General features: G+C 37.7%; 1 protein-coding gene and 1 non-coding gene across 2 annotated transcripts; both read right to left on the bottom strand.

Annotated features, from left to right (window-relative positions):
* Positions 1–6785: 6785 nt before the first annotated feature.
* On the bottom strand, positions 6786–7874 carry LOC131168233 (dof zinc finger protein DOF1.8-like). Its single transcript, XM_058127535.1, has one exon. It carries the CDS (start codon positions 7831–7833, stop codon positions 6994–6996), a length of 840 nt encoding a protein of 279 aa, XP_057983518.1. The 5' UTR covers positions 7834–7874; the 3' UTR covers positions 6786–6993.
* An 8956-nt stretch (positions 7875–16830) lies between these two features.
* LOC131143554 (small nucleolar RNA R71) lies at positions 16831–16935 on the bottom strand. Its single transcript, XR_009133541.1, has one exon. It is a non-coding gene; the product is annotated as a small nucleolar RNA R71 (small nucleolar RNA).
* Between the last annotated feature and the right edge of the window lie 3340 nt (positions 16936–20275).

Below are 20275 nucleotides of genomic sequence, written 5' to 3'. Positions count from 1 at the left end.
CACTATAAAGCTTATCTTAGCCATACACTGGTAATAATCTTTCTTACTCACTAAGCGTCATCTCTCCCTAATTATTATTCCACATTACAGATAGTTATACAAGACATGCTGGGAATCAGGCATAGCAAGCATCTAGACGGGATTAGAGAATGCAGTTTAAAATTAATATTTGTATAGTACTAGTTAAAGATGTTTGTATATTTCACAAAATGTAAATATTGGAGATATCATGTATATACAGTTGTTAAGTACTCTTATATAAAATATTCGATATTTTCAAATTACTTTCGTTGCTTTATATTTATCACATCAATTATAGCATGTTTATTGAAAGTCGCACCTCGAGACTCATCGGGTTCGGGGCGTGACAGGTTTACCAAAATAGTTTTAGGCAGAAGTGTTTAGCACAAGTACTTATCTAATCAGCCAAAGTCTATCAGTACCATTGCAGTTCAACTTACCAAAGGAGGTATGAGGCAAAAAAAGGTAAAACTTTCACATTTAAAAGTTCTCGGTTGTACTGCTTATACGCATATTAGTGATCAAGCTAAGGGCAAGCTTGATCCAAAATCTCAAAAATGCACACTCATTGGATATAGTGAAGATAAGTTTGGTTACTGTATCTAGAATGATCAAAACAAGAAAATAATTAGAAGTCGAGATGTTGTATTCAATGAAAAGGTTATGTACAAAGACGTGACATCATCAAATAATCCCGCACAAAATGATCCCGATAATATTGTAGAGTTGGATGATACCAATGTTAGAAATATGGCACAATAGGAAATTGATAATTCCCAGACAGAGGAATCTATCATAGAGGGGTGCACAGAAGCACCACAGATCCTAACTTCGACTCAAACTCTGGTATTAAGGATGTCTTTCCTACCTCATATACCAAATAGAAGATATTTGAATTACTTGTTACTAACTGATGCAGGTGACCTAGAGTGCTATGATGAAATATGTCAATTGGATGAGGCTAACAAGTGGGAACTTGCCATGAAGTATGAGATGAAATCCCTCACTGATAATAGGACTTGGGAGCTAGCTAGGTTACCCAAAGGAGAAAATCTTTTTAGAACAAGTGGGTGTACTGCATAAAATAAAAGCATGATGGTTATAGAAGATACAAAGCAAGACTCGTTGTCAGAGGCTTCCAACATATAGAAGACATTGACTACTTAGAAATATTCTCACTGGTTGTGAATCACACGACCATTCGGTCGGTTTTGAGCATTGTCACAGTAGAGAATCTATACCTTGAGCAGTTAGATGTAAAAACTGCTTTCCTCCATGGTGATCTAGAGGAGAAGATATACATGCACCAACCTAAAGGTTTTGCAAAGAAAATCAAAGAAAAATTTATTTGCAGGTTGAATAAGAGTCTATATGGTTTGAAATAGGCTCCAAGGTAGTGGTAAAAGAAATTTGATGGCTTTATGCAAAAGAATGACTATCGCAAGTGCAACGCTGATCATTACTGCTATTTCAAGAGGTATAAATGAAGTTACATAGTTCTTTTTCCTTATGTTGGTGACATGTTAGTTGCAAGACCAAATATAGACGACATCATAAAATTGAAAAAGTAGTTTTCCACTAAATTTGAGATGAAAGACTTGGGTTTAGTATAGCAAATTCTTGGAATGGGAATCACTAGAGACAAAAAGGAGGGAACCCTAAAGTTGTCTAATGGTGAGTACATTAGGCGGATTCTTAGAAGGTTCAACATGAATGATGCTAAGGCAGTTAACACACCATTGGCCGGCCATTTCTAATTATCAAAGACTCGGCCTCTAGAGTCAGAGGAAGAGAAAAAAAGAAATTGACAATATCTCATACACTTTAGCTGTAGGAATTTTTATGTATGCCATGGTTTGCACGAGACCATATCTCAGTTATGCAATAGGAACTGTTAGCATATTGATGTCGAATCCAAGGAAAATCCATTGGGAAGAGATCAAATGGGTATTAAGATATCTCTGAGGTACAATTAACAAATGTTTATGTTTTGGCAAAAATGATATGACATTGTAGGGATATGTGGGTGTAGACTTTGCTGGCGAGATAGAACACTAAAGAAGCACTACTGGATATGTCACGCCCCAAACCCGCGAGTGGGTCCTAGGTGTAAATAAAGTAACCTAACCTGTCTCTGTATCAATTTAAGCGTACATGATACAATACAAATAGAAGGTCTGACCCCGTGGGGTGAACGGATGCCCACATGCATACACACAAACATCCAAACTTATCCAAAATACGCAGCGAAATACAGTCTTTTATACATAACCAGTATCATACCAAAGCCTATATAAGCTAGGATATACATTCCCATAATACAAAACATACCCTAGGTGTCTACAAAACCATCCCGATAGCCTGGATACCAAAACTTGTACCTAATAGGTACTAGCACTAGCTACGACACCCTTGCTCCAAGATGCTAGGATGCTAATTACAGCTACCTGAAGGACCTGAAAAATATTTTATGTACATTTGGGGTGAGACACCTCTCAGTAAAGAAGAAAGCAGGTTATATCAGTGTGTGGCATACGAGTGTTATTTTACATACTTCATAACACTACAAAATACGATACAGTTCGAAACATTTTCATACAGTTTCATATATATACATACAGTTCCAGTATTTTCACAAAAACCATTCCAGTACATACGATACCCAAAACATACAGTCAGTGTCGTCACACTAGTTCGCAACTACACAAGGTCACCTCGTCTCATAGTGATTACACTGCTACATACGCAACTATGCTGCGACGACCGAGGCCCACAGTGATTATATAGCTCCATACGCAACTACACAAGGTCACCTAGTCTCACATCGATTATATTGCTACATACGCAACTACAATGCGACGACTCAGGCCCAATAGTGATTACATTACTACATTCGCAACTACACAAGGTCACCTAGTCTCACATTGATTACATTGCTACATACGCAACTATAATGCGACGAATCAGGCTCAATAGTGATTACATTGCTACATACGGTGTAGAACACACCCTTCGGTGACCAGCCGGAACATACTTGCGATATTTCACACCCCAGATATAGAGCCGGCCACTCTCGCCCATGGTAGTTAACCGATACATGACTGTTTTACAAATCTCTGAAATCATTTTGGAACTCACATTTCTATACATTTCAACGTACGGTAATTAGCTACCACATAGTTGTTTTACAAATCCTTGGAACAAATACATACAACCATACATACCACACTTATTTGGTATACGAAAAATTATATCGTTTACAAATTCAAGTATACAGTTTATAAAAATATGGATTACGGTCACCTCAATAATACAGTTTTAGCATAACCAACAGTTTTCCAAACCAAGTAGAGATGATACCTGAAATTCCCAATTTTCTTGAAAACTATAACCCGAAAATTTCGTATTTTTGCCTGATAAATTTCCCCAAAGAAGTAACCAAAACATACATACGATCATAGCCTACAAACTTACCGATCTTGATTTTGAAAATAAACTGATATAAACAGAATCCCCTTACCTTAACCCGAAATCCAACTACGAACTCTACGATACCCAAAATTACGAATCAAGACTCCAAAACCTACAAACCACAGTACAGTACATGCTTACAAACCGTACTACTACACATATACTGAATTAGAAACAAAAATCGAGCCTTACCTCGATTTTAGCCTAAAACCCAAAATCCTTCGAAACGAGATTCCGATCTGCTAAAAACATAGAGAATCCTTTCCTGATTCTCACAGTATCGTTAGATTTACAAACTAGGCAACGATCAACAAAGAAAACTAAAGAGAGAGAGAGAGCGCGCAGGGAGAGTTCTAAAGAGAGAGAGAGAGAGAGAGTGTGTTTTTAGGGAAGCTTAGTCCCAAAGCAACCCAAAATCTCATTTATGGCACCTTTGACCCAGGTGGATTCGTCAACGAATTGGTGTCCTCGTCGACGAATTCTTCACTAGCCTCGTCGATGAATCGGTAGCCTCGTCGACGAGCCAGATATTCCAAATTTTCATGGACCTCTCGACATTCACTCATCGATGAGCTTTTGAATTTCGTCAATAAGAAGCCTTCAACCTTCGTCGAAGAATTATGGTCTCATTGACGAATTCTGTGCAAATTCCATTTTCACCCCTCTTTGCATAACAAGTCCATAGATCATGGTTCGGGTTCTTACAGGATATGTCTTCACAATAAGTGCTACTGCCCTTAATTGGGTATCACAGATACAAAAGATCGTTGCACTATCCACTACAGAGGCGAAGTATGTAGCTATGACAGAAGCCAGAAAAGAGATGATTTAGTTATATAGTTTGTTGATAGAGTTGGGTTTTAAGTAGACGAAGAGTGTTTTGCATAGTGATAGTCAGAGTGTCATACATTTGGCGAAAAATTCAGCATTTCACTCAAAGACCAAGCATATCGGACTCCGCTATCACTTCATCATAACTCTTCTAAATGAAGGGGTATTAGCAGTTAAGAAGATCCTTGGTAGCAAAAACCTGATAGACATATTAACAAAGACAATGAGTACAGAGAAATGGGAGTTGTGCTTAAATTCAGTGGGCCTCTAAGATCCACTGAAATTATCCAGAAGATGATCACTGCACGAGCACCCCATTAGGGGGGGTGCAGGCACTCTCGCAAGGGGATGTGATCTCCTAGAGAATAAGGCGAGGAAACAGTGTTGTAGCACCAGAGTAGCCGACACTTTGTTGCCCCCACATATTTGGAGGGGGTGATTCATTGGGCCACACATGTTGTTGCAATAAATGAGAATATTGTATCTCTATAATCAAGGATTTGTAGTTTGCAAATCTTGGCTCAATAAATGTTACACATGCTCTTTGATTAATAAATGTTACACATGCTAGACTATCCCAATGTCTATTCTTTTCCCCTATAAAATGGGTTTTGTGTTGTAGAGAAATATATAGGCACAAGTGTAAGCGGTGGTGTAAGCAAGTGAGTTGTGTGTTGTAAATGGTGATTGAGAGGCAAATAGGTTGAGCTGAGAGTTGAGTTTGAGTGTGTTACTCCTCCTTCATTGTATTTCCTATTGATATAATGAAACTTTCTCTCTCCCGTGGACGTAGGCCAAGTTTGGCTGAACCACGTAACTTCGGTGTTTCTTGTGATTGCTTACTTGTGTTTGTTTTCAAGACCATCCCCAATCTCTAACATCATGAAATGGAGTCACTTTGGGGAATTTTGCAAACAATTGGATCCCAATTCTTTTTGGTTTTGGAAAATCGTTGCCAAGTTTATGAGACTCTTTAATTAAGCCCCATGGAGTGTGGGAACTGGAAGACTCATCAACTTTAGAAAAGATCCTAAATCCTAGACAACCTAAATTCTTAATTTAAACTTGTAGAAGTGCCTTGACTCCTCCATATCCAATATCTAGGTTGTCATTTACCATTGTTATACACAGAAAAACCATAAAATTTGTATAAAGAGAATTTCAACTAAAGATGTAGTTTAATGTTTGATACACAAGAAAGGAAATGAATTGATCGATCATTTTATTTTTACATGTTCGTGATATACTTTTTATCCCTTAATATCATTTCAATATTAATCCATTCAATTTTATATATCATACATTGTATTAGGGTCTAAAAGTTTGACAAATCCCAAGTTAGTAGGTCAAATATAGATTATGGTCGCTCTGAACATATTAATTAAGGATGGAAATCAAAAGACCTCTTCCTCCTTTAGTGTAACCATGCTTGCAGTTGTTTGTCCAATCAACAATTTGCACGAGAGGATGAATGTTGATATTGTTTGCCTTTTTTGTCTACTGGTGAAGGAAGAAACCCTTGAGCATATTTTTGTTTGTTGTGAGTGAAATGTGTGGTTTGGGTATCCTATGATCTTCACCCAAATGCATGCTAGTGATAATTTTATATTTGGGGATACTTCCTTTAGTTTTAGTTTAGAGGGAGAGAGTGATGGAGAAACATGATGAAAAGGAAAACATTTTCAAACTCACAAGCTTGATCATTTGTGTGCTTTAGACAAGAAAGAAGTAAGAGTGTGTTTAAAAAGAAAAATAAAACAAAACAAAACAAAACAGGGAAGTCTACTTGATGCCCTTGACTTCCATAATTTAATTCCTTACGATAATAAGCTTGCTATTAAAGCCAAGTTGAACCCAAGACACCAAACATAAATATGGACACATAAAAGGGTGGATCCCTTATATGATATCTTCCAGGCTTGGACAAGATACCTTTACCATAGAACTGCTTAATTATTCATTAAAACAAAAACAAAACAAAAAAATAAATAAATAAATAAATAAAAAATATCATTGTAATACGCTTTCATTGGTAGTAGTATATTTTTTCTCATCAAAAAATTGTTGCTTTGAAGTTCTAACTTCAAATTTGAATTTATGTGGATTTTGACAAGATAAATACAAAATTTTTGAATTTTATCTAAAATCACACATTAAAGTTAAAAGTTCAAAATATGCACCCCAAATATGACCCAATATCACTCTATTTCAAATTAAATTAGAATCTAAATGATATTTATTTCAACAAATTGTTTTGGAGTTTAATTTGGCAAGGTATAATAAAATAGAAATGCATAGAGCTTTCATGTATAAAAAGGAATTTGTCATATGGATACACTACCTTCCCCGGTATAACTCTTATCCACAAAAAAATATTAGGTAGATCAGATGTATATATCAAAACTGACATGAATTTACCATATATATATATATATATATATAATATTAGATAATTATCATTATTTTTTTGTATAGATGGTAAAATTATATTAGTTCTAGTATATACACTCGTATACTAAATAATTTCTTCTTACCTATGGTGCCACCTAGTTGGAGAGAGAGAGAGAGAGAGAGAGAGAGAGAGAAGAAGGAGGGGGAGGAGGAGAATATAATGCAAATATAAGTTTCTAAGGTGTTGAGATCAGAGGACAAGAATGCAACATACAAGGGTCATAACCCGGAGAGATCAAAGGCAGACGAGTTATCACATATTAGATTTGCAGAAATGATTGGCTGATCCTCATCGCACGCTAGCAATTCAAAGTCTTGTAATTGCTCCATATAATTAGGCGTGGTTGAAGCATCCCACCAGATATTAGTCAAATTACTACTTTCATCAACCACAGCTGCTTCTTCCTTCGTCGCTAAATTGGTCGGGAAACCCAGAGCACTATTCCTCTGCCGCCGATGGTCATCATCTCCATCAAACACCTGGTGAGCGGCAACAGATGAGTCCAGAGCTTTCCATAAACCATGGCGGTCGAAATCACTAGTTGGACTAACAATGTTCATGAATGGCGACGAATTGACTCGGTGATGGTCGACAAGTTCAAGCGGATCAAATTCAGAGCTCGAGCTCCGATCATCCAAGAAATTCGCATGAAAAGAAACCAGATCAATATCCGACCCGCCGGCGCCGGTGGCCTCGCCGAGTCCATCTGTCGACGAGTCCCCGTTGAGATTCGAGTTGCCGGGTCTCCGCTCAAGTGGGTGGTCGTTTTGGGGCGTAATGTGAAAAGAACGCGTGAATGGGCCGCAAGTACGGCTGCCATGATGGGCCGGCGGTGGAGGGCGAAGGGAGGGGGTGGAGCGGTTCTTGCGGCAGCCGCCGCCGACGGGGACGTTGCGGAGGGAACCTCCTTTGGTCCAGTAGCGGCGGCAGGACCTGCAGAAGAAGCGGGGCTGGGAGAGGCTGTAGTTGTTGTAGTAGCAGAATTTGGTGTTGGGGGAGGCGCAGCGGGGGCAGCTGGGTGCTGCTTCCATGTTGTGTTTCCATGGATTTCGATCCATGGAATATGGTAGAATCTCAGAGCGAGACTTGAAAGTGGTGGTGGAACTTGGATAGGACACCTTGTATGACTATATACATACATACAAATATATATATATATATATATATATATATATATATATATATATATATATGGATGCATATGTGATGCATGTGTTTTGTGAATTTGTATAGATTTTAAAATATAATATAAAATGTATTAAGTTTCTTCTAACTCTTCATAAATTAAATCTAACATTTAAACTTCATCCTTCCAAACTGCTACCTGAAATTTTTATTAATTATTAATTATTTATTTTTTAAAATTTTGTAATTTAATTAAAATTTTCTATGTCAGTCAATCATATTCTAAAATTCTGACAAATAACTGCATGAAAATTTTGGAACTCCCAATATCTGCAAGTGGGGATGCTTGCAAATCTGGAATTGGGTTTAGAAGATTTTGCACACCAACTATTTGTTATTGGAATCTTCTTCCAAAACAAAATGGCAAGGATGACATGGGAGCAGTTTAAAGAAAATTTTGCAAAAAAAAATTCACACAATTATTTGTTTGATTAGAGACTGCAATCTTTTATATTATTGCTTGTGGCACAATTTTTTATGTAATTATTTGTTTGTTCATTTTTATATTTTTTTCAATGAAGGGATATTTGTACTTGGGATTTGTGGGGTCTCCAATTAAGCCATCGAGAGCCGGGGACGTAGGTTGTGCTTTGGCCTCATTTATATTTTGATAATGTATTGATTGGCACATACGAATTAAATAAAATATAGTAGAGGTGTTTTTATAATTTTATTTATTCATCGTTCTAGTGTACCAAAGATTGAGTAAGATATTTTCTTTTTTATTTTTGTTATGTTATAAAATTATGTAAGTTTTTTGGACATAATGACATCATGGTTGGAGAAACACCAAGTAAGATATAATTAGAACACGAAATAAAGATAAAAGATCCAAATTCTCCAAATTCACTGTGGGATGAACTGTGCTAGTCTCTCCTTTCCCATTTCCTCACGTGTCATTTCTTGGTTGTGTACATCCCACACCGATGAGGACTTTTTTCTCATTTTCATCAATTGGAAGTTTATATTGGATCTCAACTACATAACAAGAATTATTTCATCTCTCATTACTACAGACCCCTTGTTACTCTTGAAATTTGAAGGTAAGATATTTAACATGAAAGAACCCTAATTTTAACCATTACGATTTTTCTTAATCGATTGAGACTTGTGAAGCAATGCTACCTGCAATTGAATGTCATTATTCAATCCTCACAAGTCAGACCGAAATGAACGCAATATTTTACTTAGGACTCTCCTAGCTACTAACCCTAAAGAGGTTTTTGTGTCAAATATCATGGAATGAAAGGAGCTTTATCCTAATCCAATTAAATTGAATTCAAGTACATTTACTCAAGAGTCGCTTAGAATTTTTTATCAATTTATAACTCGAGTCTCTACCATATAGAAGAACACACATATACTAATCACATCGTCATTTATGTGTTCGGTTTCACTAGCTTGTTTTAACAAAATTGTCATAATCAAAACTATATGTTATGTTATTTTAATAATCTAGTTTCTTATATTTAGGAACTTGATTTTAGATTTTGAATTTGAATTTGTGCATTATATAGGTAAAATTCACCCCATAACCCACAAAGATATAAATGTCATTGATGAAGAAAATTCTTTGATGTCCCTAATGATGAAAGGGGAAAAACTGTTGATCGAGATGGTTCTAGTGGAACATTGTATAACTTTTTAGAAGTGGTTCGAAGCAATATTTGGGGATGTTGTGATATGTGTCTCATATACTTAATGAGATACATCTACAAGAAGAAGACATAGTGGAAAATCATAGCGCTAAGAAGCAACAGGTAAACCATCGATGGTTTGGCCAGGACCGTTGATGGTTTGGCACCAGAATTCAGACAATTTACATTCTGTCTAAAACCGTTGACAATTTGGCCCAATTTGTCAACGGTTGGTTCAGGAACCCAATGTAGATTTTTGAATTTTAAAAGGAAGACACTAAGTTGGTTAGGGTTTGGAGGGAAACCCTCTGAGAACTTTATATATACACTGTTCTGGGTGTATTTGTAATTCAAGAAGATAATTGTAAGTGTATTTTGACACCAAGATAGTAAATTTCTTTACCAATTGCTCTTGTTGATGTAGGCATTACCGAACCACGTAAGTCCTTGTGTTGTTTATATTACTTTCAGATATACTGCTTGGTTGTGTCCTGTATTTGTCTTTCATTGATTGTTGCATTGGTATTCTGCTATGCAAATATAATTCATACAAAAAATTGGTATCAGAGCACTTTTCGTAATGGCTTTGGGTACTTTGTTTGCGAAATTTGACGTTGTCAAGTTTGATGGAACAAGGAACTTCGGTTTACGGCAGAGAAGGGTGAAGGATTTGCTTGTGCAGCAAGGGATGGTTAAAGCCTTGTATAGTGTTCAATTGAAAGGCATGAATGAGGCAACTTGAAAGAAATTGGAGGTAAATACGGTGGCTTACTATCAAATTGTGTCTGACTGATGACGTGTGGCATCACGTCATGGAAGAGGATTCTCTTGTGAATGTAATATAAAAGCTTGAAAGTAGGTAAATGTCTCAGTATCTTACAAATAAACTTTTTCTTAAGTAAAGGTTATATTGGCTTAAGATGGTGGAGGGTTCGGATTTGAACCAACACATCAACACATTCAATCAAATCATAAGTGATTTAAAGTGGGTTGATGTGAAATTCGAGGAAGATGACAAGGAGCTGATGCTACTGAGTTCCCTATCAACATCTCACACCAATGAAAACTTAGTTATGACTCTTACATGGGGTAAAGAGACCCTGAATTAGGAAGAGCTAACAAGCGTGTTATTGGGCTGCGATGAAATTTCACACATTGAAGGGCTTGTGGTGAAGGGTAACCATGAATGTGGGAGAGGAAATTTCATAAATTGATTGAGTCAAAATATGACCTGATCTCGGTCTAAGAAGAAAAAGGATATTCAATGCTTTAAGTGCGGTAAAAAGAGCCACATAAAATTGGAGTGTCCGAATTAGAAGAAAGAGAATGTTGAAAACTAAGAAGACACTTCAAAATCGACGTGTTCCTACCACATGACTCCAAAGAAAGGAGTGGTTTGACACTTATAGGTCAATTAATTCAAGTTTAGTTCCTATAGGCAATGATGTTTCATGTAAAATCATTGGAATAGGAGATGTACAAATTAAAATGTTTAATTATGCTGTAAGAACTCTATGTGATGTAAGGCACATTCCAAACTTGCGGAAGAGTCTAATTTCAATAGGCACTTTGGACTGTAATGGATTCAATTACAAGTCCAAAAGTGGAGTTATGAAGGTGTGCAAAGGAAATCTAATGGTAATGAAAGAGTAAAAGTTAGATGGAAACATTTATACATTACTGAGTACTACAATTGTAGGAGGAGCTGCAGCCATTGATTCTGAATTTGATGATACCAACTTATGACATACACAGCTTGGGCATATGGGTGAGCATAACATGAAAGAATTTCATAAGAGGAAACTATTTGATGGGGATCAACATGCCTTATCCCTTTCTTTTACCTATATTGTTTCATGTGGATAACCTCCCGATGTCCACTCCTTTGCTGGCATGGTGACACGTGGATGACCTCTAGATGTCCACTTTAGTTCATAACTATTTTGCAGGAACCCATGAATTGATGTGTCAATTTCTCTATCAAAACCTTCACATATTCAACACATTTGAACACAAAAGTTGTGGGAAATTTTGTTAGCTTTCTTTTGATACTAAAATCGACTTATTTGAAGTTATCTAGTAGAAGTTATGCCCTAAATACTGAAGGGTGTTCAGGTTTGAAATTGTCCATCCACTAACAGCTCGCATGTTTTCTAGAGAGTCTCAACCAAGGCGTGACCAAGGCACCATGAGGTGCTACCAAGTCTCCTGCACACTAAAGAATTTCAGAGAACTTCAACTAGGAGTGTGACCAAGAGCCTTGGGGGTGTGACCTTGTTACGCCTCGAACCCATAAATGGGTCCCAGGGGTGAATATAGTAACCTAACCTATCTCTGTATCAATTAAAACATACACGATACAATACAATAAGAGGGTTAGACCCCATGGGGTACACGGATGCCCTATACACATACACAAATACATCCGTACTCATCAGTTATGCAGCGAAAAATGTTTCATCTATTTATATAACATACCATACCAGAGTCTGTACAAAGCTAGGATACACGAACCCATACAATACTAAGGTACACAATCCCATAAATACCGTACATAATCTGGGTGTCTACAAAGACCATCATGACAACCTGGTTACAAAATCTTGTACCTAATCAGGTACTAACAGCAGCTAATGACACCCCCACTTCCAATTGCTAGGATGCTAATTACGGCTACTTGAAGGATCTGAAAAAAATGTTTATACATACTTTCAAGATGAGAAACCTCTCAATAAGGAAGAAAGCAGGTTATATCAATGTGTGACATATCAGTGTTATTTTACTCAAAACATAACACTATACAATATGATACATTTCGAAAACATTTCCATACAGTTTCATACAGTTCCAGTATTTTCACAAATTTATTCCAGTACATACGATACCCAAAACATACATTTAGTGTCGTCACACTAATACGCAACTATGCTATAAAACCTGAAGCTTCACAACGATTACATTGCCAATACGATGTAGCTCACACTAGTATGCAACTACTCCATGAATCTGAAGTCTCATAGCGATTACATTGCCAATAAGCAACTACTCCATGAAACCCGAAACTTCACAGTGATTACATTGCCAATACAGTGTAGCTCACACCCCTCGGTGACCAGCCAAGATACGTAGTGATATTTCACACCCTTGGATATAGAGTTGGACATTCTCACCTACAGTTTTCACACCGGTACATGGCGCAGCGTATGGTAATTAGCCGCCACATAGCTGTTTCAGCGTACAGTAATTAGCCGCTCCTAGCCGATTTCACAAACCTGGAATCATTTTGGCGCTCACACTCCTATACAAATCAGCGTGCGGTAGTTAGCCGCCACATAGCTGTTTTACAAATACCTGAAACAATTACACACAACTATACATACCACACTAATTTGGTTTACGGAAAATCATATCATTTTCCAATTCAAGTATACAGTTTATACAAATATAGATAACAATCATCTTAATAATACAGTTTAAATAAAACAAACGATTTTCCAAACAAAGTAGAGATGATACCCAAAATCTCCAAATTTTCTCGAAAACTATAATCCGAAAATCCCGTATTTTACCCAATAGATTTCTCCAAATAAGTTACCAAAACATACATACGATCGTAGCCTACAAGCTTACGAATCCTGATTTTGAAAATAAACTGATATAAACTGAATCCCCTTACCTTAACCTGAATTCCAACTACGAACTTTACGATCCCCAAAACTACGAAATGAGACTCCAGAACCTACAAACCACAGTACAATACATGCTTACAATTCGTACCACTACCCATATTCTGAATCAGAAATGAAAACCGAGCCTTACCTTGATTTTAGCCCGAAACCTGAAATCGGTCGAAACTAAATTTTGATCCGCTAGAAACGTAGAGAATCCTTCCTTGATCCTCATAGTAACATCCGATTTACGAATCAGGCGACGAACGATGAAGAAATCAAAAGAGAGAGAGAGAGAGAGAGAGAGAAAGAGAGAGAGCTTTGAGTTCTAGAGAGAGAGGGAGAGAAAATCAAGCTAACTTAGCTTGATTTTCTCTCCCTCTCTTCGTCGACGAGACGGTGGCCTCGTCAACAAGCCGAGGTTCAAGATTTTTCCCAAAATCCCTCAGGATCTCCTCATCGACGAGACACTGAATTTCGTCACCAAGAACAGAAGGGACTTCGTTGACAAACTCTGGCTTCGTCGATGAAGCTTGCCTAAATTACCACTTTACCCTTCTTTTGAACATTTAATCCATTACTACAGCTCGGGTTCTTACAGACCTAGTTGAAAATACCATCATTTGAGCACTAAAATAAGCAAGTTTGAGACCTATGTGGACCTTACAAGATTTTGTGGATCCCACATGGATTTGTGCCCCTCCTTTTGACTTTGACTTAATATGTAATATTGTAAGACAAATTTCTTGCATGTGCTTCTTAGTAAGTTGTTCTTAGTAAATTGTGGGTGTGCATTTATTTCTTTGTCTCCTATGCTTGTATGGGAAGTGTGAGTTATTTAATTGTCTTGTCCTCGATGCTAGCTTAGCTAGTTAATGCTTTGTCTCCCCCTTTCCCTTGCTAAGTCTATATATGTCTTGAATCATTGTAAAAATGTAGCTAAGTCTGAATATTGATATTGAAAGTATTTTCCTTTGCTAAAGCTTGTTATAGCTTTGTCCAATCCTTGTGATTATATAGTGAGAGACTACATCCTTCTCTCTAGAAATCAGGTGGTGAGAGACCACTATCCTATCTAGTGACTCCATTTCAACATATCCCTCCCTCTCACTCGACCACCACCCAAACAACACCCACACGGTCACACCACAACATACACCCCCACGGCCATCTATCCTCTACTCCATTGCTGCATTTGTCTTGGTTATTCTAAGCTTGTTCAAAGGACCTACAATGTGATCCATGATGAGTCCCTAAAATATGTAATTTTAGACCCTCATTTATCTATGTTTATCCTCATTTAATTATGTATTTTCCCAGAGTTATCATTGCTCAGAGCTATGCAAGGTTTGTTTGAATTTTTAGGAAAAACAGGTTAAAACCATGGAGTAAGGTATTACAAGAAGACAAAGAGAATTTGGAGGGTTCAAAGCTTGAATTCAGACATTCAGCCAAGCTCCAGAGGCTTTAGATCATAAATGGACAAGAAGATGATGCTCGGCCATGTGGCGCAACCAGGGAGCCATGGGGGCGACTTAGTCTTCCACTGCAAACTCCAAGGTTCAGATTGAGATCAGAATGTTGCAAGGTTCAACCAAGTGCTCGACCAAGTGACCTGCTGGGGTGACTACATTGAGATATTGATATAGAATTGAAATTCAAAAGTACCAAGAGTCTCAACGAAGTGGTCGACCAAGAGACCTTCCTGGGCGACTATGTCGAGATACTGAGAATTTCTGAAGACCAAGGTACTACAAGTATTGACCATCAACTCAACCATCAAGACTCTGAAGTGCAACGAAGTCGAAGGCATTGAAGATTCTAAATCATGACTTACCATAAGATTTGACTAGGGTGTGCACAAGAATGACAAAGGAACGACTTGGTCATCAGCTATGATCTTCTGCGTGAGATTTACTGTAACCTTTCCTAATTTGTAAAACAAACCATGTAAACCTTAAAGCCTATAAGTATTCACTACAAGCACAAGCTCTGGGTTCATCTTAGGCCTCTCTTAGGTGACTAACAGACCTAGGAAGTCATTGAGAGCCAAGATAAAATAGGAGTAGAGTAGTTTTGGTTTGTGTATGGAGTGTCCGATGGCTTGTGATAACCGGCAATGTTCATGCAATAGTCGTGTATATTAGGATCTCCTCTTGTACTTCTAGTATTAGTGACAGACGTTTGGAATAATAAAGGGATGATATTTTTACTCATACTATCATTTATTACTTTCAATTTATTGTTTTCCATTTACTTATTGTGTATTTGATGAAAGGTTGTAGATAAGGATAAGCATTGCTACCTATCAATCAGAAGGAAATAGTCGGCTATGAATTGTGGAGGTGTTCGTTATCATTGAGACAGCGTATACTCTGGTTCTCAACCATACTCTGAACGGTTGGTGCACCTTTGCTACCCTGTGCCCTCGATCGCCCCACTCGGGTTAGTACTTCCATGGAAGTCTGGATGAGTGTAGTTAGAAGCATGGCATCCAGCGTCTGATTTGGACCACCGTATTGCTTTATAGGAGTAGGGTAGTGTAGAAATTTACCTACTTTACATTATTATAGATTTATTTGCTTTTGCTTACATGCTTTTTGGTAGTTGTTAGACAATCACCATTGCAAAGTACCATCTTTCACTTTTTTTCATACAAGGAATTAGTAAACTAAGTCGGAAGTGGTTTAATAACTATGCTGCAAGTTCCTAAGGATCGATAACCGACTTACCCACTTTCTATTGAACTTGGGATAGTTAGGTTTTATAAATATTATTTTTGGCAGTTAAGGACCCAAGCCTTGGCGAGCCTACCAAATTTTGGCACTATTGTCGGGGACTTTGCTACTATTATAAGCCAACTTTCACTTTAGAGTATTATTGTCTTGTTCTTTTGATTTTCTCTCCTTTTGTTTTCACTTTCTTTGTTAATTTCTATTTTCTTTATTTTGTGTTCTATTTTGGGAGTTTGAATCCTTGTGCTGCAAATGTATATGTTTGGTCTGCGTTCTTTGGAACTAGAGATAATTCCCATAGATCTTGAGATTGAAAAAATCCTGTAGGTCCCTTAGGAAACCTATCCCTAAAACAAAGAAGGCTAAGTCATCTGAACTGAAAGCTATGGCCAAAGATAACCCCCGGATTCCTGCTGAAAAAATCTCGGAACCGCATGCTCCCTACCTATCTGTGGTGGGAGAGCAACACCTTTGACCTTTTAGGGACTACTTTGTACCTAATGCATACACATTGCCATCTTGCATCCAGTTTTCGAATATCTAGGCAGCACAATTTGAGATTAAGACTTCGATCAATTCGATGCTACCTAACTTTCATGGGAACTCCACTGAAAATCCTTATCAGTATCTTAATGAGTTCTTGGAAATTTGTTCAACCATCCGTATCCCTAATTTTAGTGATGATGCTCTCCCTCTTAGGCTCTTCCTGTTCTCTCTGAAGGATAAGGCCAAATATTGGCTGATTTCTTTAGAACTGAACTCGGTGACCAACTAGACCACCATATAGTATGAATTCCTTAAAAAGTACTTTCCAATTGGGAAGACTAATCAGCTTCAGAGAGCCATCACAAGTTTTTCACAAATGGATGGGGAACTTTTTTGGAGACATGGGAGCGCTTTAGGGACCTGCTCCGTAAATGTCCACATCACCATTTCCCCAAGTGGAAATTAGTCCAAAATTTCTACAAAGGGTTGGCTGAGAGATATAGGTATATGGTTGATGTATCATGCGGAGGTACTTTACTCACTAAGAATGCGAATGAGGCTTGGATTCTCTTTGAAAATCTAGCAGAAAACTCTCAGCAGCACATGGCCGCCACCCGTAGACTACCTAATTCATCAACTTCTAAACATAAGAGAGTCTATGAGTTGACCACAAACCAGGACCTGGCCCCTACTCTGCATGCTATATGTAAAAAACTAGATCAATGCTTGTCCCTAGGACCGCAAACAATGGCGTGTGCAAGGTTTGTGCAATCTGCTCCGACCCTTCCCATACATGTTACAATTGCTCTCACGTGCATTCTCATTCTGAACTTGTGCACGAGGGAGTAAAGTAACCCACAATTGGTATGATAAGCCCTCTAATGACCTATATTCAAATACATACAACACTGGGTGGAAACAATATCCTAACTTCTCGTGGAGGCCGCAAGCTTCGGGTTTTCAATCCCAAAGACCTCCACAAGTTCTTTAGTACTTGGCCTCCATACTCATACCTCAATTTCCCAATTCATCTTCATTTAGCTCCAAGCTCTCCAACTGCATAGCAACCATCCTTGCCTCAGCCTAGATATAATCAAACTTTTCAGCACTCAAGGGCATTAAAACTGATAACTAGGAGGACAAACAATTATTAGACTTTCACTCCAAATCTATTGCCAAGCTAAAAGCCTCTCTAGGCCAAATAAATTTTTCTATAAGCCATGGAAATGAGAGTAAGAAGTCTAACCAACCTCTAGTGCATCTTATAAAATTGGACACTGGACTATCACTAGGTCATTAGCAGGCATAGGTGGTAGTTACTTTGCAAAATGGTGGAGCAGTATAAGAAAGGTCCGATCAGGGAAAGGGTGAGAAGATAAGAGAAGTGGAAAGAAAGGCTAGCTTAAACTCTTATTCTGAAACGTCCATAACCTCCAATAGAGGAACGTTGCCACACTTTGCCCTATAGTTACCTCAAAATTTACAAAGGAAGAAGATGAAGATTCTATGATGAACACATTTAGAAAAGCAAAAAATGACCTTTCCCTATTAGACGTTATCAGAAGAAGGCCCTAACTACACAAATTCCCTTAAGGAGCTATGCATTCAAAAGTAGGAGTCAACAAAGCACCTGAATCAAGAAGTCCAATAGATCAAAACCGTCAGCTCAATTTCTCTAGGGTTTGTCCCTCTCAAACTTAAAGACCTAGGCGCCACCACGATTTCCCAGACAATAGAAACATGCATTATTGATAAGACGCTTTTAGACTTGGGGGCTAGTGTGAACATACTACCCTGTTCAGTCTATAAAAAAGGTAGTTTACGAGATTTGCAACCAACCCCGGTTACATTGCACTTTGCTGATCAATTCGTAAAATGACCTCATGGCATATAAGGGATGTGTAGAGACCTGGTGAATTATATTAATTAAATAATAGAAGGAGGAGAGAAAAGGAAAATGTAAATTGGAATTTAACAGGGTCTCGTCGACGAACACGCTCACTTGATAGGATCCTTGACGAGGACATGCGTCTCGTCGATGAGAAGTTACTGAGGGGCTATTTTCAGTTCTAAATTTCATCGATGAGGAATAAGCATTCATTGATGAACTCCTTTCATGGCCTCGTCGACGAGGTGACGTCTCTCATTGATGAGTGCAGGTGTATAAATAGCTTAAACTCAATTTTCACCACAGAATTCACAGGAAGAACCTGTCTCTCTCTCTCTCCCCTCTTCGGTTCTCCTTCCTTATCTCTAAGATTTTGGGTCCATTCTTTGCAGGATCGACGATTTGAAGTTGCCACGCTACTCCTGGGGAAGTTCTCTTCAAGTTTGCTGGAGTAGATCATTGGTGGGGCTAATTTGGACTCCATCCCAAGTTCAGGGTAAGGCTTTTTATTGAGTATTGAAATTCATATAATTGTAGAAAAGGTAGCATTTGATGAAATATTGAAGTTATTGACCTTATAGGTCACTCCCGGTTTTGATAATGACAAATACCTATTATATTTAATGCACGCTTGAGGTTATGTGCAGGCATTCCAATTGGCAGATTATAATGATAGCACAAAGAGAGATTGAAGTTGAAGACCCAATATATACATGTTGTACTCTATTTCATTATTATTCAAAGGGTGTGTAATAGTAAATAGGGCTTGGCTTGTAATAATTGCATGCATCACTTGCATGATGTGATAAGTAAGCTCTTAACTAAAAATGAACTAGAAATAACCCTAGGACACTCACTCATGCATTTATATGTTCATTCATTTGATTAGGGTGTTTGCACAAATTGAAAAGAACCGAAATGTATGAAAATTACATGTTCGGTGGACCGAATACCCATGTACAAAAAGCTCCCGACCAATTGAACTAGGACCGGGTCAACAGGTTGACCACAACCTGGTTGACCGAACTCACTTAGTTCATTTGACCCCGGTTGACCGAACCCCCTAGGAGTTAACTTTATTGACCTTGTGGTCAACTGAGCATAACTTGCATTACAACGCCCTGGTTGACCGAGTTCCCACATGTGGGAACTCAACGGTCTGGTCGACTGGCCATGGTAGTTCAAAATATCCCCAATCGACCGAACCTCGCAAAAAGAGAAAAATCACCCTTGAACTTACAAGTCCGGTCGACCGAACTCATAGTTCATTTAATGCCTGGTCGACCAAACTTCAAGCGCTTCGGTCGACCAAACTCACCTCGATCGACGGGTGCTATCAGGTTGCCCCATATTTTTTACACAATTAATATTTTAAATAGGGTTAATTTATTTAAATAATATTAAAACTTTTATAATAATTCCATTTGTGTTCTTAACGATTATAATCAGGGGGAAGTCTATATATACCCCCTCATTTGGAATAATTAGTATGGGATTAGCAAAACTTGGTTAGGAGAAATTCTTTGAAATTTCAAAATCTATAATACTCATTTTTGAGCCTCTAGCACTTATTCTTACCAGATCTTATTACTAAAATATCTTTGTAAGTGTAATTTAAGTGTTGTTGTTCCATAAGGTCTGCTCTCTTAAGATTGTGCTTGTTTGATATTATTTATTTGAGAGCAAAACATCAAGTTTTCTTAGGGGACTTCATTGATAAGTCTATCCTAAGAAGATTTCACTTGAACTTCTGAGTATTGCATTGTCATTGCAATATCTTAAGAAGTTTTTATTTGATTTTGGTAGCAAAAATATTTTCAAATCATTTTCAAATATCTAGTGCATTTTATCTTGAAAAATCTTTGAAGAGATATATGTTTATGTGGTAAAAATCTTTGTTG

The sequence above is a fragment of the Malania oleifera genome, chromosome 11, assembly GCF_029873635.1.
Source record: "Malania oleifera isolate guangnan ecotype guangnan chromosome 11, ASM2987363v1, whole genome shotgun sequence".
In the NCBI taxonomy this organism is placed as follows: Eukaryota; Viridiplantae; Streptophyta; class Magnoliopsida; order Santalales; family Ximeniaceae; genus Malania; species Malania oleifera.
Note: the sequence above shows the minus strand (reverse complement) of the source record. Positions and strands in the feature narration are given on the sequence as shown.